Source organism: Pyrus communis, chromosome 7 (genome assembly GCF_963583255.1).
Source record: "Pyrus communis chromosome 7, drPyrComm1.1, whole genome shotgun sequence".
Lineage (NCBI taxonomy): Eukaryota > Viridiplantae > Streptophyta > Magnoliopsida > Rosales > Rosaceae > Pyrus > Pyrus communis.
In genome coordinates, this window is record NC_084809.1 from 22,898,174 (window position 1) to 22,922,681 (window position 24,508).

Below are 24,508 nucleotides of genomic sequence, written 5' to 3' on the forward strand. Positions count from 1 at the left end.
AAATGAAAATTAATTTTGAATTTATGTTACTAAATCTGCCTTTTTTTTTTTGGCTCTTTTAGACCATCTCCAATGGTTAGACTAATAGCTAAATTTTTTAGCCCGGAAAATTTAGCTTTTAGTCCATAAACAGTTTTTTTGCTCCAACCATTCTAACCTAAAATTTTAGCTCGGGATTATTAAAGAATGAACTTAGGCTATTTTTTTTTTGTTAAATTAAATTTAAAAAAAAATAGATATGTAGACTATCGTAAATTAATTTTATGAACATTTTAATCTAAAAAAAATTTAAATTCCGATAAATATTGGGTGGAGTCCACTCCGATTTCTGGGCTAAATTTTGAGGGAAATTTGGCATTGGTTTAGCATTTAGCATTTAGCCCAAAATTTCCCCTTGGGTTGGAGTGGGTTTGGGGGGAAATTTTGGGGGGTAATTTACCTTTTAGCCCACCATTGAAGTTGATCTTAGAGCCTATTTGCAAGAAATTAAAAAGGAAAAAAAAAACAATAACTTTGCGAAAGGTTTGGTGCAATTCATCATTGGTTGGTATGTTGGAGAGTTCCCAAATGATGAATTAAAACTTGTTTTCTCAAATTGCTTAAAGTTAGTTAAAAATTAAAAAAATTTAGTGGGGAGGCTGATAGTTTCTTTATTACTAGATGTGAATTAAAATGATGGTTGATGATCGAATTATCAAGTCTTGATTAATGTGTTAAGAAGATTATCAATTTAAATCATAAATTATAATGTACGCTCACCATATACCTAATTATCTACCACTTAAATCATTTATCCGATTAGTCTATATAAATATAAACTAAAAAATTATTCTACCTAACATTACTCAACATTACTCCTGACCTAAATCAAATAACAATTAGCTCCATTTACCAATGACTACAATACAATTCAAGATTGGGCACTGATTTTGACATTGTTCTTTTGTTTTTGGCGCACACAAATTGATTCATTTACCCAATCACAACCACCGACAAAATTAAACAGTATTATATCCTCCACTAGTTCCCCACTAAATTTATTATATCATCCACTCAAAATCCTTCTTCATTCGCTTAGCAATCCGGTCCGGTAGGGCGGAGATGGCTATAAGCTCGTGGAGGATTCAAGACTTACAAAATATTACCCCACTCTTGTATAATTTCTTCACTTCGCATTTATTCTAGGTCAAAAATTCTATATACGACTCCATAGAATGAGAGTTAAATAGCAATTTATTGTAACTCACCGTTGTGATTCAATCTAAATTTTGCATCTTTAGTGTAAATATATTATTGTGTAATCATCAATAAATACTTTTGTTTAAGAATAAAGTGATCCGAATCTTTGAAATTTGATCCAAGAGCAAAAAATTATTGTAGCTTTTAAAAGTTTTTACAAATTTTTTTATTTTTAACTGTTGAATCAAATTTTAAAGGTCCAGATCACTTGATTCCTAAAATTTGGAGAGAAAAAGATCCGGAGATGATCTATTTTCGAGTAAAATAGAGAACTTGATGATGTGTAATCATCAATGATTAGATTTTATTGTGGCATTTTCTAGAAGTTTTTTTTATTGTGGGATGATAAAAAAATACTTATTTCTAGAAGTTTTGTTTTCCATTAAAAAAATTGAAAAAACAGAGGATCAATTGTTTGACAAGGAGGAATGAAACGAAAATATGCTTCTTATGAACGCAGTGAAAAGGAAACATAAAAAGAAAACAGAGATGAGGAAAAGGATAGAATTAAAAAAAAACAAAAAAAAAAAAAACAAAAGAACAAAAAAGGGGGGAGCATCTATCAATATATATGAATTATGAAGCTTATAATCTAGTACGAAAATTGTTAACCATCCACCTCCAAGTTTTCCAAGTGCAGAAATAAATGGATACATATGCAGCAAATTATGAATATAACAAAACTATATATATATATATATAAATAAATTTAGAAAGAAGAAGAAGAACTGAACAATATAATATTTAAGTGAGTGAGTGACCATTTTTGCGATCCTTGACGCGGGTAGAGACGGCAAGCCAGAGACGACGGACAGGGAAGATCATCTTGTCCCAAAACTCCATCAACCTTGCTTTTATCACTTTTACTTTCTTTCTTCCTTTCCTTTTCCCGCTACTCCCTCTAATTGCTGCTGATATGCTCCTTCTCCCTGCCAGACCTTCTCTCTCTTCTCTCTCTCCTCTCCTCTCTCTCTCTCTCTCTCTCTCTCTCTCTCTCTCTCGAATCAATTAGGATATGATACAAAGAAATGTTTTACAGGGACTCAAGAGGAAGGAGACTTCGAACTCGGAGAGCTATTGAAAACCCACTAGTGTTCTTTTGAAAACCCGCAAGAACATATGATACGCCCACCAGTTTGTCTTGAGGTGTATTTATTCAACTCATAAATATTAAAAATTGATAACCACTCATATTTTTACACTAGCCCAAGGTTTAGAAAATGGATTATCTCCTGATCTCTTCCACCAAATCCATCAAGTTCGAGAATCCGAACTATTGAAATTTGATCCAATAACTACAGTTATTATAATTTTTAAAAGAGCCCCTTATTTGTAGTCGTTGGATCAAATTTCAACAGTCCGGATTCCCAAACTTGATGGATTTGATAAAAGGGATCCAAAATTTAATATTGGGTGAGAGCCACTGGCGGAGCCAGGATTAGATAACATTGGGGTCATGATAAGCAAGTCTTAAATTAAAATTTTTTTTTTTTATAGTTTATCCATGTATTAGTGTCATACTCTTTGTTTATACTTAAAGCGCTAACAGAAAGTAAAGAGTAAATTGTAGAAATGGTTCTTCAACTTTAATCAAATTAGAGCAATGGTCCCTCAACTAAAAATACATTATCATTGGTCCCTCAACTCATAAAAATGTATAGGTATGGTCTTTTTCGTCAACTTCATCAGAATTTTAATGAGTTATGTTGGAAGTATCATTGCTAATTGGGGTCTCTCAACTCATCAAAACGTGTAGTTATGGTCTTTTTCGTCAACTTCATAATTTTGTCAAAATGAGTTATGTTGGAAGGACCATTGCTACAATTGCATTAAAGTTGAGGGACCATTCCTCCAATTGGGTTAAAGTTGAGGGCCAATGGTAATGAATTTTTAGTTGAGGAAACATTGCTCTAATTGAGTACAAGTTAAATGACCATTGCTACAATTTACTCAAAGGTAAAAGAAAACATCAAGCACCACACATGACAATAAACCACGAATCAAGAAGTCAATACATCCAGGAAATATGCAGTCAAGGACAGAAGAGGAAATAAGATGAGGATTGTTTTTTTTTGGTCAATTAATAAGAATTTGAGTTAAGCACATCGTAAAGGACATAGGAAATGTGAATTAAGAAGAAGCTACACCACATAAGAAGAAGATAGAGGAAAGAAAGGAGAAAATTGAAGAAGTAGCAGCAAAAAGGAGACCGGTTAAGAAACAAAAAGCTAAAACTCACACCTACAAACCATTTCTTTTCCAAACTAGCAGGGGTCCAGATGAAAAAACAAGAGGGAAAACATTGGGTTATTGGGGTCATGTGAACTCAATGACCCTAGTGTGGCTTCGCTAGTGGTGAGAGCCCATCTATTATAAAACTCAAAAGCTCAATTTCACTAAGACGTCAAATTAGGCAGTAAGAGCCAAGACGCTATTCCACATCAGAAATGAAGCATTGGTTAGAGAAAGTTTTGTTGCTTCTTTTTAGCGTTATGTTTACTTGGAACTTTTACATCTTTAGAAATGCTCGAAGGCTTCTCAATTACGTTTGTCTACAAAATACATCTTGTTATAAACTTCTTATTTAAGTGTGATTGTGTAAATCCTAGATTAGATTTGATTTTAGTTATTTTTCTCTATTACGACTTGTATTCCTTGGAGGAAAAGGATCTCTTTTCTCTATTATTACTATAAATAAAGGCATTGCGTAGGGAGAATAACACATCATCTACACAACCCTACAAACACATAAATTTGATATGCATTATATCCATAATTGTTGAATTATGTGAATTTGATATTGCCATGCATTGCATCAAATATATGCTCATGCATCAAATATATGCTCATGCATCAAATATAAAGATTTTTTTAGGGTTTCTCAAAACCCATCTCGTCATCACCGCGAGCTGCTGGCTTCCCTAGCCATACCACGTCGGGCCACGAGACCACCAGACCCATGGGCTCCAGGTTCAAACCCATAACCCATTCGTTGTAGGTTGGCTTGCAGCCAATCCTCAGCCATGGGTCAACGTTTTGACGACCTGCAGCTCGCCCTCGACAACGCTTGATCGAGATTTTATTGAATCTCGTCGGATTTTTCAAATTTTCGATTTGAATTTCTAGGGTTTTGATTGAAATGTTGAGATTTCTTTATCCCCATTCAGATTCGTGATCCCCGTTGGCTCACAAACTTTTCCTGAGAATTTTTATCCCAAAACATAGCAGCCTGAAGTGGTGGCACCGATCTTCTTCCCCTGCGAGCGCACCCAGCTACGACTGAGGTATTTTTGGTCCTAACCTGAACCCAATTGGGCCTTGTTTTTGTCAGCCTAAAATTTGTTTTTTTTTTCCTTTTTTGGGCACTCCTGTGGTGACCCAAACCATTAGCTTGGTCCAAGCATGACACTAGCCTGTAGGGCTATGATGTCCCATATGCCTGCTACACACAGGATCACAGCCCTTACAGGTGCATCCGTGTCCGTGAAACACCATATCAGAGCCCGTTTTCTGTGATGTTGTGCCTGCCTACATGCTAGGCCCGTGCCTACCCTAACCCAGTTTTGGCCATGGACCTCATAATACCAATTCACTCAGCCCACCAGTGGGCTTTGATCCATGTTTTTGAATCCTGAATTTTAATTGCCTATTTTTTAGGTACTTTTGGTTTTATAATTTTTCACCCACACTTTAAATTTGGCCCGAAGTCCAAATAATTAATTCAATTATAATTATAGACCTAAAGTTCTATTTGCATATTTTATTGTTGCATATATATATATATTTATTTATTTATTTATTTATTTGTGTTTGTCTGTAGGAATATATGAACCTGAAGTTCATAATTATTTTGAAACCTGAAGTTTCTAGAAATATGACTTGTTTGAAAACCTTAAGTTTTCCTTAAAAACATCACCCATGAAAACTCGAAGCTTTTTCATGTAAATTTAAACCAATACATGTCTATCAGAACCTGAATGTTCTACTCTTATGTGAATGGATTGATTTTTTCTCCATTATACTAACCACTTCTTGTCCATTTATTTTGTGATAGGAACATGTCTCAATTTTGAACAAGCTCGACTTCACCGCTTTAGAGGTCTTTAGAAAAAACTACCTCAAGTGGGTCAAAGATGAGAAGCTCCACCTCACTGCAAAGAATTTGCATCCTGCCATTGAAGATGAGACGGACAACCCGATTGGCAAAGTTGAGAAAGCCACTGCCATGATCTTCATTCGAAAACATATTCATGATGCACTACAAACAGAGTACCTTGCTGAGGAGGATCCACGAGCACTCTGGGTCACCTTGGCTGATCATTTTGATCATTAAAAGGACATCTTCTTGCCTGAAGCAAGACATAACTGGCAGTATTTGTACTTCCAAAACTTTAAGTCTGTGAATGAATATAATTCTGAAGTTTGTCGAATCTGATCAGTTCTCAAATTCTACAACAAGACCATGACCGAAGAGGATCTTTCTGGATAAGACCTATTTGACCTTCTCTACTACTAATATTGTCCTGCAACAACAATATAGGGCTCATAAGTTAACTAAGTTTTCAGATTTGATCTCTATTTTACTTCTCGCTGAAAAGCAAAATCAGCTGTTGATGAAAAATCATCAAGCTCGACCTACATTGGCGACTGCTACGCCTGAAACACACTATAGCACAAACAAACGTCCAAAACGCCAAAATAGGCAGGGTAAGGGCGGCTAAAAGCCACCCTGTCAAGGTCAACAGAGCCAAAGCCCACCTAAGGGAGGAAACCGAGCCCAAAAACACCCTAACCTTGCTCCCAAGGCCCCAAACTTCAAGAATAACGGCAAAGCACCTGAAACCATGGATGCGGACATGTGTTATCGCTGTGGTTCCAAGGACCATTGGTTCCGTGTTTGCTGAGCTCCTTAGAAGATTGTAGCTCAATATCATTCTCGTCTTAATAAGTTTGAATCAAACTTTGTGCAAATGGATGAACCAAAGAGTACCAAGATGGAGGTTTCTAACTTTCAGGAGGATACCACCCCTATGGAAGATTAGAATCCTAGACATAAACTAGTTTTCTAGTTGAAATTTAGATGATGGGGCTGAATTCCACATAGTGGCTGAACCCCCCTTGTTTTTGGTTTAATTCTTGATCAATTTTCCTTTATATTTGGATTATTTGTTGGTGATTTGTTTCTGGATAATAAGTTTTTAATTAATTACCATCCTTGAATACTTAAATTATTTTGAATGGATATTTGTTTTTAGAACTTTTATGCATGTGACCGATTCAAATTCATTTTATTCTAGGTATTACTAATGGGAAAGTTAATTGTCTGGCAGATAATGCAACCACGCACATCGTTTTGTGTGAACGCATCTATTTCACTAACTTCATACCTAAGAATGCACCTCTGACAACCCTCTCAGGCCCATCCAACCTGATTGAATGATACGGTAAGGCACATATAATGTTGTCTAATGGTACAATTTTGACCATTGATGAGGCACTTTACTCTCCGCGTTCCGGAAGAACGTTGTTAAGTTTCAAGGACATTAGAGATAATAATTACCATGCTGAAACCTATGTAGAAAATGGAGTTGAATTTCTATACATAACTTCCAACGAATATAGCTAGAAACGTATTCTAGAGAAGATGAAGCGTATCTCGAATGGTCTGTATACTACAACCATACACCCTATAGAAAGCCACTATGTGACCGGCCCTACCTCTGGGATCGCGCACGAAATTACACTTTGACATGATCATTAGGGATACCCTGGACGAATAACGATACACCGTATCCTCAAATCAACACACATGCATCCATTAACTTGAAGTTTAGGTTCGATTCAAGGAATCGCATGTCAAACCTGCTTAATGGGAAAACTTATTATTAAGCCTTCCTATGTCAAGATTCGTTCAAATCCTCTTATTTTTCTGCAGAGGTTTTAGGGGAATATTTGTGGATCGATTCACCCTACTTGCGGATCATTTAGATATTTTATGGTTTTGATTGACGCTTTCACACATTGGTCACACGTGTGCTTGTTGTCCACAAGGAACTCTGCATTCTCCAAACTGTTGGCTCAGGTTATCAAGCTCAGGGCTCACCACCCTGATTATTCGATTAAATCTATTTGAATGGATAATGCTAGAGAATTCATATTTAAAACTTTTGATGACTATTGCATGTCAGTTGGGGTTGAAGTTGAACATCTAGTACCCCATGTTCACACCTAGAACAGCTGGCAAAGGCATTCATTAAGCACTTACAAATTATTGCTCAATTGTTAGTCATACATACCAAGCTCCCAATCGCTGCTTGGGGCCATGCAATATTGCACGCAGCTATGTTGGTCTAATTGAGACCTGTTGCGACCCAACCATATAGCGCACTTTAGTTGGTTATCAGATACAAACCCAACATATCACATCTGCACATTTTTGGCTTTGCAATTTATGTGCCGATTTCGCTGCCATTACGTACAAAAATGAGGCCTCATCGAATAATGGAAATCTATGTCGGATTTGATTCTCATTCGATTATTCATTCATTACTTAGAACCTTTGACAGGCGATCTATTTACAACTCATTTCGCGGATTGTCACTTTTATAAGACAATCTTCATGTCGTTAGGAGGAGATAAGAACGTTAACGTTCTTGAAGAACGACGCAAATTATCATGAACGACTCCCGTTTTATCTCATTTAAATCCACGCATCGCTCAGTCTGAAACTGAAGTGCATCGTATATTAGATCTTTAGAGCGTGAGCATGCCAGATGCTTCACCGATCTAGCGCGAGTGACAAAATCACATATTTCAGCTGCAAATGTGCTTGCAAAGATAGATGTACCAAATGAACGACAGACTTCCCTCGTAGAGGCCTGGGACACCACTTTGACCCATAGCATAGCAGACCTCTTGGTTCAAAGGATTCACATACCCAGAAAAGGAAACCCACGACACAGGCGCCTAAAGAGCCTACCGTGAATCCGACTGTCATCTACTCATTCTATCCAACTCATGAGGAAATTCTAGATTACAGAAGCGTCCTTGAAGAGACGAATCCACCTCCCGAGAATCGTGAGATTTCGATCTATTATGTTAGCTTGCATGATGTTTGGTGTAGAAATGGGATGATCGTCGACAATGCATTAGTATATACAGTAATTACTGAGATCATGTTGAGCAATGACATTGAACCTCGTTTCATTAATGAATGTCGACGTAAAACCAATTGGTCAAACTAGAAACAAGCAATCTAAGTTGAACTCGATTTGCTTGTGAAACGTAAGGTGTTTAGACCTGTAGCTCCTACTCCTCCACATGTGAAGCATGTTGGGTACAAGTGGGTTTTGTTCGGAAACGTAATGAGAAGAATGAAATTGTGCGTTACAAAGATCATATTATTGCGCAAGGCTTCTCACAACGCCCTGGGATTGACTATGACGAAACTTATTCACCTGTTATGGATATGATTACTTTTCGCTACCTTATCAGTTTGGTAGTTTTCAAAAAACTGAGTATGATGTTGATGGATGTAGTAACTGCGTATCTCTATAGAGATCTTGATACGGAAATTTATATGAAAGTTCCCGAAGGACTTACATTGACTGGATCAAACATTTCCAAACTCCGAAACACGCTCTCAATTCAGCTGACGCGTTAACTCTACGGTTTGAAGCAATTTGGAAGAATGTGGTATAACCATTTGAGTGAGTATTTAACTAGTCAAGGATATGTGAACAACAAACTATGCCCTTATGTGTTCATTAAGAAGTCACATTCCAGTTTTGCGATAGTTGCAGTATATGTCGACGACATGAACCTCATTAGAACTCTTGAAGAACCCGCGAGAACTGCCACGCACATGAAGTCAGAATTTAAGATGAAAGATCTAGGAAAGACTCGATACTGTCTCGGTCTCAAGATAGAGCATAGTTCGGATGAAATCTTAGTACATCAATCGAACTACACCCAGGAGGTGTTGTGTTGCTTTAACAAGGATAAAGCGAAGCCTTCGAGTACTTCTATAATTGTTCGATTGCTAGATGCAAAACGAGATCCCTTTCATCCTAAGGAGGATGATGAAGAGATTTTGGAGCCTAAAGCTCCTTATCTAAGTACAATAAGCGCTTTATTGTACTTAGCTCAATGCATTAGACCCGACATCTCCTTCGCTGTTAATCTTTTGGCAAGATACAGTAATGCACCAACACGCAACACTGGACTGGTGTTAAAGACAATTTTTGCTACCTTAAAGGTACTACAGGTATGAGTTCGTTCTATCCCTATAAATCCTCGAGTGATGCCGCACCCTCTTTAACTTGAATCGATTCTCACCTTGTTAGTTATGCTGACGCAGGATACTTATCCGATTTGTACAAGGCACACTCTCAAACGGGTTACGTCTTTACCGTTAGAGGCACTGCAATCTCTTGGAGGTCAACTAAACAGACCTTAGTTGCCACTTCATCTAACCATACTACAATTCTCGCCTTACACAAAGCAACTCGGGAGTGCTTATGGTTGAGAGCAATTATGAGGCATATTCGAAGCTTCTGCGATCTTTACCCTGTCGTTGATGTCTTGACAACGATTTATGAAAACGACGCAACATGCATCAAACAGCTCAAGAAGGGTTAAATCAAAAGAGACAACACCAAGCACATTGCAACGAAGTTCTTCTTCTCACATCAACAACAAGAGCATTAGAAGATTGAAGTCATACAAATCCATTCACAAGATAATCTGCTTGACCTCTTCACCAAATCACTACTGAATGAGACGTTGCAGAAGCTTGTTTGAGGAATTAGTATGCGTAAACTTTTTTCAGTTGTAACATTGCTAGTTCTCTTTCGAATTATGTTAAACTCAGGGGGAGTATCTTGAAGTATACTTGCTTGATCATAATGTACTCTTTTTCCCTAAGATTAAGAGTATTTTTCCCACTGGATTTTTGCTACCTAACGAGGTTTTGACGAGGCACCCACCTTGGGTTGATCATATCCCTGATGATGTCCTGTAGACGTTTCATTTGACTTTGCATTTCTCACACATTTTTCCTTAGTCAACGGATTTTGTCCCTACTCGGGTTTTTTAGACAATGGATTTTGTCCCTACTCGGGTTTTTACCATAGCCATAGGGTTTTTTGTGAGACTTACTTCCTTATGCAAGTTCCTACTTTATATGAGAATAGTGTGTTCTCAGAATCAGTGCTGACGAGTCGACTTCCTCAACCTCTACGTGATGTCGAATCTACTTGAGTATTTACACACTTAAGGGGGAGTGTCATAAACTTCTTATTTAAGTGTGATTGTGTAAATCCTAGATTAGATTTGATTGTAGTTATACTTCTCTATTAGGGCTTCCTTGGAGGAGTAGGATTTCTTCTCTCTCTCTTATTACTATAAATAAAGGCACTACGTAGGGGGAATAACACATCCTCTACACAATCCTACAAACACATCTCTCTCTCTCTCTCTCTCTCTCTCTCTCTCTCTCTATATATATATATACATATATATATATATATATATATTGTCTCTGTGCCGCCAGCCCCCCTTCTCCTATCAGTTAAATATAGGCCACAACATATCTTATATATTTTTTAATATATATGATCTCATTAATTAAGTTAGAACTAGATCTGCAATTATTTTTTCTTAATTTTTAGAGAAAACTGACGTAATGATCGCTGAACTTTGAGTCAATTAGAGCTTTGGCCCTAAATTAAAAATAGGTCCCTAAACTTGCCACAACAAAGAGCATTAATCTATTTTAATTAACACTGTTAGAAATTTCATCCAAAATAAAGAGTTTACAGGGGTAAAAAATGAATGGAAATTTTAACGAAATTAGCCCAAAGGACTATTGCATCACATTATAATAAGTTCAAGGACCAACGCTTATGGATTTTTAGTTTAGAGATCAAACCTCCAATTAAGCTAAAATTCAAGGACAATGACTCTAATTATATCTCATTTTTAATATATGGTATTAAGCTTAACTCTCAAAGATGACTTGACACACCCCGACCCGGATTCTATAGGCACCAAAATCGAGGTGTGCTGGACATCACCTATAGCCATGAGACGCATGAAAATATAACTAATGATAACAAATAAAATTCACCGAAAATTCAGCAAAACTTCCCTTAAAATACGGATAAGCCTAAATTAAAATACTTGTAGGAAAACCACATTTATATCAACACATCACGTAAGGGCCCCACTTAATGCATCTCCGACCCTCAATTACAAATACAATAATAGTTCAGAGCACAGTTGTTTAATACCAGTTTATGGGTAAAGCTGAGTAGATATCCTACTCAATAAGGATGTGTCATTGCTTGAAAGGATGCCTTGACGTCAAAGATGCTCACGTCAACTACTATTGATTCCTATATACACTGAGAACTAATCGTTACATATATACTAAGTTGTTACTTTCCAGTGGCATGGCATACAATATCATCCACTAGCCACAACTAGCGGAAATTGAATAATATAAGCATGTCATATTCTTGAGTAATCTTGAGACAAATGACAAGCTGGAAGGACATGTCTACAATGTGGACAAGCTGAAAATACTCATACATGTGCAAGTTGTGTCCTGCGGCCGCGAACGTGATACAATATTCTAAATGTATAAACATGCCATTACTAAGAAAACTCTGAAGTGATGACAAACTAAAAATATAAATATAGTACCCCAATACACGTGCAAGCTGAAAATATAACCATACACTAGCGGTAGCTAGTGTAAGGTGGAAGGACATGTCCATAATATGGACAAGCTGAAAATATAACCATACACGTGCAAGTTGTGTCTTATGGCCGTGAACGTGGTACAATGCTCTAAGTTTGTACGGTTGTATGCGTGCCACAAGATAAGTAGTAACAAATCCAACGTTCATAAAATCATCATCGTCATTTATCATAAGCCATAAATCGTAACTCATAAATCCGGTAAAATCTGTACCAAGATTGAATCATAAAAATCTCACATTCCAAACTCGGAGACATGATACACCATTCAATTTTATTTAATCTTATGGTAAAAAGCTATCAGATCGCTCTCGCAGTGAACAAACTTGTCTATAGCAAGACTATCAAACTCGCATAAAGTGAGACTACCAAACTTGCCTATTGCAAGACCAGACAACTCATTTTGAGTATGGTCAAATCATACATCTTTGAAAATTTAAGTGACCCAATTTATCCCTTGACAGGGAAAAAAAACTTGTGCGGAACTCAACGTGCCACTAAACAATGCCTAGTGACATTACGATTCAGTCAAAATTTGACACGTGGTTAAATTTAACTACAATTTCCTATTTACATGAAAACTAAAATAATATTATTTCCAACATTAAAACAAATAAAGCAAAAACACCCACCCAAACTTCCTCCACAGGAAGAACTTGGGAGATAAACTTTTATATGGGTTGATGTTGATCAGTTTCCTAAGTAAGGGATTAATTGGAATTGTATAGACTATGGTCATGAAAACAAATACATGTAATTGAATTCAGATTCGTTTTATTTATTTATTTATTTTTTCAATGATGAATCATTTTCTGCAAAAACAAAATATTTCACCTTTATTTTTCAAAGAATTAGGCTAGTCATGACAAGAAAATCTATGAGAATGGAAAATATAAAGCTTATTACCTCGAAGTTTAGTCAAGCGATACCGACATCTGCGCCGGAGGGGTGAATTCTCAAATGATGGAGGACTGCTCTAGTTGGGTGATTGGAGTCTACTTCTAATTTTACTAATCTTTATAATATATATATATATATATATATATATTTAATTTTTATGTAATTATGAAATCTTTAAAAGGTAATACAACTCTAAAATCATAATTAAAAATCTTACCACATGTTAAATTTTGATTGAGTCGTAGTGCCATTAGGCATTGTCCAATGTCACGTTGAGCCCCACATAAGTTTTTCTCCTTGACGGAACTAGGTTTGAATTAATTACGCAACAGGAGTATTTTGGTGAACTATTGCCTCAAATTTTAAAGATTTATTTCATTAATGAAGGATTTTGAGAACTTAGTTAACTTTCATTCATTGAATTCTCATATTTAACCTAAGTAGGATTATACTTGACTTTGAGGGACTAAAAAATCAAATTGTCCTTTTGGGTCTGATTTGGTACTAGATGGATAGTTCTCAATCGCACGAGCGATCTTGAGTTATAACAAAGAAATTAGAGGAGTTTTAAGTTGAGTACTTTGGTAAGTTGGAAAAATACCCTAATACATCAAGTCGTCGTCTTTTATTTGTGTGGTACATGAGATCGTGACCTGGTAAATATTTATCATGTGATCACTACTTTCGAGGTCGATTGGTGTTGTAGTTTGACCCCCTCTTCTAGTTAGCAGAGTTATAAAGTCATAAGAGGTGATCATGCTTGATCAATCTGCAATATGAAGGATTTAGTGTTGGTCATGTGGGTACACGACCCCATAAGTTGTAGGTATGAGAAAAACTGTGTCGCTCCAACCCTAGCACTCATAAATATAAAACAGATGATTAAATACATGTGTGGGTGGAAAGAGAGTTCAATTAGATAGTGTGATAATATTGTAATGGTTTTAACAATGAGAACCATACTGCTAGAACCAGTCATATATTATATGGTTTGTCCAACCAAAAGGATGATGATGAAGCATCTTTCATGTTCTCAATGGTGTTGAAAATTTGAAATTTCGAACAATCATGCTCTACTACTTTCCTCATTGGGTTTATTCTTGAGCAATGAAAAGGAGCTGAAGGGCAAGTGATGCCATCGCAGCTAATCATATCATTTTCTTAATTAACCTTAAACCCATATTAAGCACACGATTAATCAGAACCACATCATTTTAGAGTTAAAATCCATTAAAAAAAAATAATTTTAAGCATCTTTCTTTGTCAAAGGCATCCATGCTTTAATGATTAATCCATAGCCAATGAAACCAGATAGCACAAATCGTCGGCTATATTCTTTTAGCATTTTTCTTGATATAAAGCGCTAACCCTTGACAAAAAATGTTACAAAATTTATTCAGTTAAATTTGTTCACTAAATGACGTGTCATATATGTATCAATACATATTTGTTGTAGGACAATAGGTTCCTACTTCCCAATAAAGAGGAAATTCCGCATTCCGTTTCTATTGTGACATCATTTAATTGTACAAATGTCATAATTAATTTTCATTATTTTTTTCATCATCTGAAAGTCACTTGTAGATAAATTTCATAATTATCGTCATCATTATCCTTAGCTATAATAAAAATTAAACCAGCCTGAGATTTGAGTCAGTTAAAAACTATGACGTGATTTGATAAATACAATTTGGTTACTCCATTTTCAAAGTCACATGAAAATTTAATATAGAATTTTTGTTTACATAATCTGAATATATAATACTGCACACTTAAATAGATAATGGGGGACAAAAAGTTGACAACATTGAAACCAAAACATGAATGGCCACGTATTGACGTCCTTGGTAGTTGGTACCACGTAAGCAGAATAAAAACTGTTTTAATCAGATTTTAAAAATAATAATAAAAAATTGTAATTCTTTAGAGATGGTGGTGGCTTTTGCAGAATCAAGACCTAAACTGCCATAATGAATGTTCTTAATCAACCAAGTTATTAGTCTCTTCTTGATATGGTCGTCCTTGATTATGCTTTGAAGAACTGATTCCATGTTACAAAGTTACAAAGATCTTAGTTTAAGAAATAATTAATGATAGGAGATTCGCAGATTCTTAGAATTTCTTCTATATTTGTGGAGGTTAATTTCTTTTCCCCTCGATGCGCCATTCATCTAGCTTTCTTGTTGTCCAAGATTCTTAATTAGGGGGCACATTGCTCTCATTGGTGTGTCCCCAACGGGCCAAAGTTGACCTAATTTGAAGCACATATTCTGTCTGAATTTAGTGAGGGATAAGTGACATTCAGTTCAAGCCAAATATGACCCGAAGCGTCTAAAGAGGTTCCTCTTTTTATAAACAGAAAGAACTTCAAGGCATCCCGAAGATACGGTTTTGGGATTCTCACTGACTTGCTTTTGGATTCTTTTCGACGAACACGATCATCCACCAAAAATGAATAAAAATAGAACAATTTAGATATCCAACAGCGATCGAATAAAGATCCTCATATTATCATTCGTTTGAGCATTAGTTTATTAGCTGAATCTGATTCGCAAGGTGTTGTCGGCCTTGGCAGGCAGTTCAAGAAGAAGGTCTTGAACTGCCAACAGTCCAGAAAGCAGAAACATAGAAGAAAACAATATTTGGTGATCCACGTGAGGAAAAACATGGTTCAACATTAGAGATTATCGAACATTCTCCTGTTCGGAGATTACGGTGAAACAAAGGCAGACCATAACATTTGTACAATTCCAATTACGCAAACACAACAAGCCAGAACCATTGAACTCACCCGTGCATAACAAAGCATTATGGGACGACATAACAATGGCATCCCCGTTTCTAATCGTCCATGTTCTTCATGTATACCTTTGAAAGTTTGGTTTCCATTATCAACTGCTGTTCTTTGATCAGAGAATAACCTGATTCAAGTAAAGCCTCCATTGTTTGCTGCACAAGGGAGAGGCAAACCCACTCAATGCGTTAATCCTACTAGATAAATTTTATTCCAACCAAATGAGTTACGAGACGCATAAAAATGCTTCAAATATGCTGCATAGTTTTCTAAAACCCGACAAGGTAGATCATTAAACTCCTATCCATTTTATAAAATAACAGAAATCTGTTGCACTATACTTCAATCTATTTACATTTTGTATCTGAGATGGCGAAAGTATAACCAGTTCACTGATGGATGTACAAAATGAACAATCATATCAATCAAACTTTTGAACGTTTTTATAGGATGCAGGTTTGGAAAGCAAACATCAGTTAAAGTTGATAATACTACCTCTGGAGGAGTAAACACAGGAAGGCTGTCATTTTTCCTTCCCTTTATAAGTTTGTTTCCCAGACTTTCAACACCTCCGATATCATCAACCCACTAGGAGAAAAAAGAAATTAGTTAAGACAATAAATGCACATAAATAATTTGAAAATTTTACAAGAAATAATATGACTTCTAGTACCAGAAAATGTTGAGAAACAAGCAAATCCAGACCAATTTTAAATCAGAACAGGAAGATTTGAGCTGTTAGAACTCTCATTGTTAAGTTTATATTGGCAACATCTTTGGAAGCCTAAAATTCCTGGGAAGCTTATCAATTTTATGTGGAGAGCTGTCAAGACTTGAGAGTAAACTTGTGGATGCAGCTGTGTATAAGGTGTACCTAAGAGGGGAAACTTGTGTTCACTAATTTCTTGTTTGCACATGAGATATGGACTAAGGCTTTCTTTGATGTTTTTGCCACTTAATGGTGATGCGCCTTCTCTTTTTAGTGTTTGTCTAGCTGCCAACATCTTGTGGGCTGTGTGGAGGTGAAAAGAACATGGTGATGCATGAAGGACATTCACGACCAGCCCAGGTAATTTATCAACATGGAGCAGACTTGTGGGAGTTCCAGACAGCAAATAGGAGATCCGTTGGGGTGGGGATGCATCACCTATAAGGGTCCTGGGAGGCACTGCCAAGGGGATGGTTTAAGCTTAACATAGATGGGATTGTTGATCCTAGTTTGGGTCTTTGTGGTGTTGGTGTTGTAGTTTGTATGCACAAGGCTAGTTGATGGGTGCTTTGGCAGCCAACTGCTAATGTGTCTATCCTTGTGACTGAATTGCATGCTCTTTATGCTGGCATTCTTTCCGCTACAAATGCATCCTTCCTTTCGTTGATTGTCAAACGGATTCTTTGAGTGTGGCTAATTTTGTCATTGTGCTGATGAGTGTTGGTCGGTGGAGGGAATCTGGCAGAAGATACTACGTTTGTCTTGGCTAAATTGCTGGTTATTTCAGTAACTTTCAAGCCAAGAGAGAGTAATATGGTCGCTGGTCGTTTTGGCTCACTTTGCTCTCTATGAGCAAGGGGTCCACATTTGTTGATGAAAATGAATTTCCTGTAATTTTTCTCCTATTTAATTCTGTGGAAGTTTTCCTTTTAAAAGCAAAAAAAATAGTTTTCCTTTTAAAAGCAAAAAAAATAATTACGATCTAAATGAAATATGAAATTCTGTTTCTTATAATTATTGTGCTAATTAGTGGCTCATCATTTTAGTCCCTCAAATCTTTGACAGTAAAGGTTACAACATGATTTATCCTGTTTAAGTTTTTGAGATTCCGTTTGTTGGCTATTCATCAACTAGTTAGGCAGGAAGACTTCGAGAAGCTGGAGCATTAAAAACTATAAATGATCCTCAGCAGGTTAGGCATTAGATATGAAGACTCGGCAACAATTTAGGTATTATTTATCCTACGGAGATCATGTCAATCCTCCACAGTAATTAAATGAGCACTACGATATCCTACACCCAAATGCCAATGGGTAAAACTATGGATTCATTTGCTTAATGACAGATACACTATGAATCTTTGCATTTGACATGGTAACTTGTTGCAATGGTCTAATAAATTTCAAATCGGGAATGTCATATACCTTAGAAATTGACCGGTCATATGTTCGAGACCTGAGAGCTCCATAGAAATCTAGCGCTGCCCAATCATCAAAAGAAGAAGAATAAGAATAGTACAATAGTAACCACGACGATAATAATACTAACAACAACAGCAATAATAACAATAACAATAACAATAATAAAAATAAGAACAAGAAATAAAGTAGAATGCAGAAGTCTTCAAATTTGATCAACAGCCTTTGGTGAATCCATGACATCCAGAAATTGAAATTCCATTTGTTTGCTCAAAAGAAATTTAAAGGCATTGATTCGTGCTTAGATAGAAGACGATAACAGAGGGATACCTTGATTAGGAAATGTGTCCACTATCCTTACAACTTCATCCCTAGATATGCCATCTTTCTCATACATTCTGTGAACAATATTAATAATGTCCTCGTGGTTAGGCTGCCTGTTTCAGATAAATATCAAACAAAGGTCACATGGATCTGTTACATATCGTGGAGAAAAGGAAAGGAAATATCAAACATACATATAATAGCATTTGACACATAACACAATAATAAATGATACAATGTGGTCAATTGGAAAAGAATTTAATTAAGAATAACACTACAACAAATCAATTTCAGAATATCAAGAACTATATTTGGTTTCCATTAATTTCTATCAATACTTTAGCACAGTAATTTTGGAAAATTAGTCAAATGTTTACAGAAGGAAAGCCCAGTGCATTTGACAGTCACGAACAGGCAAAAAAGGGCAAGAAAAGGTGTCTGAAATGGATACGAGGCATGTCATTCACTATCTTGTCGTGATTTATTGCCCATCATGAGGAAGAAATCACTTCACTGGGAAACGCATGTTAAAGGCATCCATCTGCCTACAAACATGGATGAGAAGGTAACGGATTTTCTTGACCAAATTGATTGAATTTTCAATGTGAAAGGTCTCAATGTATATATTTTGATTTTTATTCTAACAACGATTCACACTGATAAGAGGAAAATCAACAAGAAATTTTGCATGCCATCATGAATGGTTAAGGCACAAATCTCCAAATCAACTTCTCCTTTTCGTGTGCAAGTTTGAAGATAGAAATTGGATATATTTAAAACACTTCATAACAAACATCAAGTTTTCATCCAACGCAGGGGAGCTAGATGTCATTGCAAATTGATTTATCCATGCAAATCACCAATTAAAAGCTCTTAATCCTTTGTTAAAAATCACATACCAGCAAAATGAAAATGAAAGTTCATTAAACAATCACATACCAGTAAAACTTTTCCATCCTTCCATCACGGATTAAGGGAGCATATATTTTTGACAAATCATTTCCAGTAACAATGATAGGAACTCTGTTTGTAATATCTGAATCTCGCCAGTCTTGTCCAATACTAACTCTTGTAGGATTATCACAAAGATTCATCAATGTTCCGACAACAATTTGATTGTTGACTGTCATTTGAGTGTTGCCTAGAAAAAAAATAGACAATAACACATCACTAAAAGTGAAACATGAATGAAAACTAAAAGGTCAATTCAATCATTCCTACACCAATGACTAATGTTGGGAACGTATAACTAACATCATACATAACTGATTTTTCCCAACAAAAGAAAATTACAAGAAAAAGTTGGCACTATCATATTTATGTGCTTAATGCTTTCCTTTCTCTCTTTGTAAGTTATTGAATTTCTGGTCTAAATTAAACAGTTCTCACCAAATCTACCAAGGCCAGCATCAATGTCATTGATCATCAAGCAGCTCATCTTGCCCTGCAATAGTCAAGAAAAATTAAAAATCCATAGAAATGTAAAGACAGTATGAAACAAATGATGTCCAACAATGAAGCATAATTAGCACGATCCAAACATATATAGACTGTAACAAACAACTATTTTGTTGTGTTGTCATCTGTGAATAAAATTAACAGTTCCAAGAAGACAATAAAATTAACAGTTCCATACAACAGCCTCCATCTTCAATTTATGGTCAAAGATCTGACGGAGAACAGCCCCCATCTTCAAGCTGAACAGATCCTCTCAATTACTTTTCAAATGGATTTTAAGAGGTGATATTTAGAATCGTAGCCCTTGAAGAACGATTCCATTAAAAGCAGCAGAGTTGACACAGTGTGCATGTGGCGACAAATTAGAACGGCAGTTCTTTGCTTCATGTGCAAATGGAGGCTCAAATGAGTTAGGGGTGAGGATTAGAGATCAGGAAGTACCAAAGAGTGACAGCTTTCGCTACCTAGGATCTATCTTGCAAAAGAAGGGAGAGTTGGATGGAGACCTCAACCATAGAATACAAGCTGGATGGATGAAGTGGAAGAGTGCATCCGGCATGTTGTGTTACCGTCGTATGCCACTGAAGCTTAAGGGAAAATTTTATAGGACAGCAATAAGGCCAGCAATGCTTTATGGCACGGAATATTGGGCGGTGAAGCATCAACATGTACATAAAATGGGTGTAGCGAAGATGAGAATGCTTCATTGGCTGTGTGGGCACACAAGAAAGGATAAGATTAGGAAGGAGGATATCCGGGTAAAGTAAGAGTAGCTGAAATTGAAGGAAATATGAGAGAAAATCAGTTACGGTGGTTTGGACATGTGAAACAAAGGCCTATTGACGCTCCGGTTAGTTGATGCAATTACAGGATAAAGGTTCAGGGTCGAAGGGGTAGAGGAAGACCTAGGAAGACTTTGGAAGAGACTATAAGAAAAGACTTAGAGTACTTGGATCTAACGGAAGACGTGACACATAACCGAGCGCAATGGCGTTCTAGGATTCATATAGCCGACCCCACTTAGTGGGAAAAGGCTCTGTTGTTGTTGTAGTTCTTTGCTTCATGTCCCAATTCTAAATTTCTCTATATGGTGTAACTTATCCCTAGTTTTTCATATAGCCGACCCCACTTAGTGGGAAAAGGCTCTGTTGTTGTTGTAGTTCTTTGCTTCATGTCCCAATTCTAAATTTCTCTGTATGGTGTAACTTATCCCTAGTTTTCCAGTTTGCATTATCAATGTCCTTCTATCTACTAACCCTTTCAAACACTGTCATGATTGCATAGAATTTCATCTCTAGCATTGAGGAGAAAAAGGACAAAACATAAAGCACCTAAAAAACTTCTTTGTAGATTTTCACAAATATTTCAAAACTCTGCAACCTCGCTCAGTTTCTGGCGACTTGGTAGTCTTAAATACCCTTCCGCAATGCCTTGTCAGTATACTTTAAAGTCTAAAACATAAATTTCATCTTAAAACTTAGCTCACTAAATTGATCCTGTAGGCGTAATCACTGATTTTCAAGATGGTTCCGCATATTATGCATGGAGTGTCTAAAAGAGACTTAAAGAAGCTTTGTCGGACACATATGCATCAATGCATGACGTACACCAGAGAAGAGAAAAATAGAATGCGCTAGTCTATGAGTTAATCTTTTAATGCAGCATCTACTTTCTTATAGAAAGAATACGAAGGTATTACTACTACCCGCAAAACAATTCTTTGGCAGGCCTATCGTCCACAGGATTTGGAAGATAAAAGGAACTAATTCTGCTCGTGCGTTCTTTCATACTTTGGGAGAGCGCATCTCCCTCCCTCCCTCTGTCTTAACTATTCTAAAGAAGTCAGGTAATTTTCGCAGACCCAATTCAATAACAGAGAAAAAAAATATAGAATCATAAACCAAAGAAATATTGCATGAAAATTATCAAAAAGCACTATTTAACTTCACAACCCAAGACATACATATGGATAAACTTGCATGGCAACGTCAAACAGCACTATTTAACTGCATAATCCCAGACATACATATATTAACAGTGAAAGTAGTAGAGCTTCTAACTTGGTTCTGGACCACTTGAGAAGCTGTTCTATAGCGTTCCCGTATCAATTTTCCCGGTTCTCCTGCAGTGGAACTTATGATTATATAAAGCCTGATTCTACAAGAAATTATAAACAGGGTAACAAATCTTCCATTATCCTTGCAGTATGCCAGCTCAATTACTTGTTTCAGATCAGTAGAAGGAGTTCCCAAAGAAATGAACAAATTCAATTGAAGATATGTATTGTGGGAAATTCTACAATCAGAAAACAGCAAAAATTTTAGGAAGTAACTTTATAATCGTAGAAAGTTACCTGCTCTTTCTGATTCCAATTCCCCGGCGGACATAATTACAGGTTCAACTCCCATGGCTTGGAATATAAGTTCAGTCTGAAATGATTTTCCTTGCCCTTTTCCTCCCCAAATACCTATATGATAAAATGCTAAATTTTCAGAGGACATATCCTGTTAATGTGTCACCCCGAAAGACTAAACTCATTATCACTCATTCAGAAGATATTAAAAAAGTAGGTTAGGACTTAGGAGATAGAGAAGTTTTAAAGTAAGATTCTAAAAGTAACCACATACAAAAAGTTGGACGACCAGTGTTACAAAAGGAATGAATGTGACTTTTCAATATGTAGTAATTTGTCAAAACATCTTAAGAATCAGATTGATAACTCCAAGAGGAGAAAAAAAAAATGAAACATGATCGAGTAATCTTAACATGAAATATCAATGACCAAAAAGCTTTATGAAAACTATCAACAAAAGTTCAACAAGAACCCACAAAGAATAGCCGGTAAAGATTATAGTTACTGTATATACCTAGGATTAATGGAACTTTAGTATTTAGAAGAGGAGCAAGGTAGTTCTTCGCAATATGGCATACTGCATTGGGAAAAACAACACACGCACATAAGATTACAACAAATAACTATAGCTTCGTGTCTTTGATGAGCTGCACAAAACATGAAAGTTTCCAATGGTAAAACAAGAAATTTTCAATTACAGATTCCATAAGGAAACACAAATCATGAGTACAAAAATCCTGATAACTAGACCCCTGAGGGAAAGCATTAAGTGTAAATGAAGAAACTGGAGGTATCTGGTACAGGCTCTTATAGTGTAAACATAGCTATTAATATTAAAAATATTCCACTCAAAATTTGTGATAAAGACATGCACAATGAACCGTTATTGTACAAGGTGTGGTGGTGGATGGACAAATTAATCTTATTAGAAAATTTTAATATAACCTTCCTTTCATCTTAGCTACTAATAACATATGCGAAAAGACAAGGATTTTGATTCGGCCCTAAGCAAACTGATCAAATACCAGATAAACTTTTATTTTTGTTCAAATTTGCAAAACAAATGTCCAAACACATAGCATGGCCACCAAAATGACTGCAAACAAGTATTGGAAAAACCATGTCAGGAAGGTGACAAAAGTACAGCGATTTTTACCAAGCTTTTGTACTGCTCTGACCTGAATCATGACATTTTTATTTTAATCTTTTGCCCAGTTTCATAGAACTTACCAACTTTATCCTGTAAAACAGAAAGGCAACAAAAAAGAAACATAAAATCACTGACCAGAAATTGTCAGATTAAATTCATAAGCGTTAAGACATAAAAATTAAGCAAAAACATCAATGGATATGTTCTAACTTGACAAAACCATAATGAAAAATCATCAAAATTCCCACCAATCGCGCATTCAATCATAAGTAATGGCATTAATTCCGACAGAATCAATGCAGTTGATCATTGGATTAGCATCTTAAAATCCGTTGAATCAGAAATTAATCAATTTCACAAGAATTGAATCATGAGATAATTGGAGCAATAGTCCCTTAACTTTAGTTCAATTGGAGCTTTGGTCCTGAACTAAAAATTCGTGAGTATTAGTACTTTTGGCTAAGTCCGTAAGAACTATCCATATTTTGCCCCTTTAAACCGTTTAGTTTGGGTGGAAGCTTTAAAGGACCATTGCTCCAATTTCTATTGAATCAAATACAAACCAAATAATCAGAAACAAGCAAAACATGATCATACCATGAACAGAGGCGCAATATAATAATCGCCTTGAAGGTACTTGAAGGACCGGGTGACCTTCTGCCGATAATCAAACACGATATCGGAGTCTCGGCCGAGAAACTTTCCGACGAAGAGGTCGTCGACGAGGCCGGCCCGGGCACCGACGGCGATGTTCATGTTATCAGCCTCTTTGCCCAACCTGTACAAGTAGTCGTTTCCCTCTGAGTCCTTGGCCTCCCACAAGGACTGGTCAGAAAGCCGCTTCTTGTTGGGCCCGCCGCTGCCGTCGCTGATGGTGTCATTGGTGTCGGTCTGAGGGTCTGGGACGGAAGAGGGGGTTGTGGAGCAGCAGAGAGAGGAAATGGGGAATGGGGTTTTGGTGGTGGGAGGAAATGGGAGGGAGAAGATTGGGGATTTGGAGAGAAATGGGTAGCAGCTGCAGAGAATCATGGCTTTGAGGATTTGTGGGCTTTGAATTTTTGCGTGCTTTATGCCTTTGCGAGTTGGAGTCCGTGAGTGTGTGATGGTTTGGCGCCACAAATTAATGCAACCATATCCTCTGGTGTGGACTGCCGGGAGGGAATTTGGTAATATCCAACTTTAAGGTTGTGGGAATAAATTAGTTTCAATCTCTCATCGAATATTATATTATTAGAATTTAACACCATTTATGTTGGTATATTTATTACGGTATAATATTAAATGACAATTTTTTTATTTCTAGGATGCTAAGGAGATTTTCTTAAAATGTGACTCTTTATGAACTATATTTTATAATGTTAGCACGATAAATGCTGGTGATGAGTCCATTGAGAGTTTC

General features: G+C 36.4%; 1 protein-coding gene across 1 annotated transcript; it reads right to left on the bottom strand.

Annotated features, from left to right (window-relative positions):
- Window positions 1-15,529: 15,529 nt before the first annotated feature.
- Window positions 15,530-24,276, bottom strand: LOC137740162 (ribulose bisphosphate carboxylase/oxygenase activase, chloroplastic). Its single transcript, XM_068479981.1, has 11 exons — window positions 23,707-24,276; window positions 23,190-23,199; window positions 22,474-22,536; window positions 21,960-22,073; window positions 21,667-21,728; window positions 19,538-19,592; window positions 19,088-19,289; window positions 18,155-18,261; window positions 17,831-17,886; window positions 16,193-16,285; window positions 15,530-15,852 (listed from the first exon to the last, which is right to left on the bottom strand). The coding sequence occupies exons 1-11, from the start codon at window positions 24,136-24,138 to the stop codon at window positions 15,745-15,747; spliced, it is 1,302 nt and encodes a 433-aa protein (XP_068336082.1). The 5' UTR covers window positions 24,139-24,276; the 3' UTR covers window positions 15,530-15,744.
- Between the last annotated feature and the right edge of the window lie 232 nt (window positions 24,277-24,508).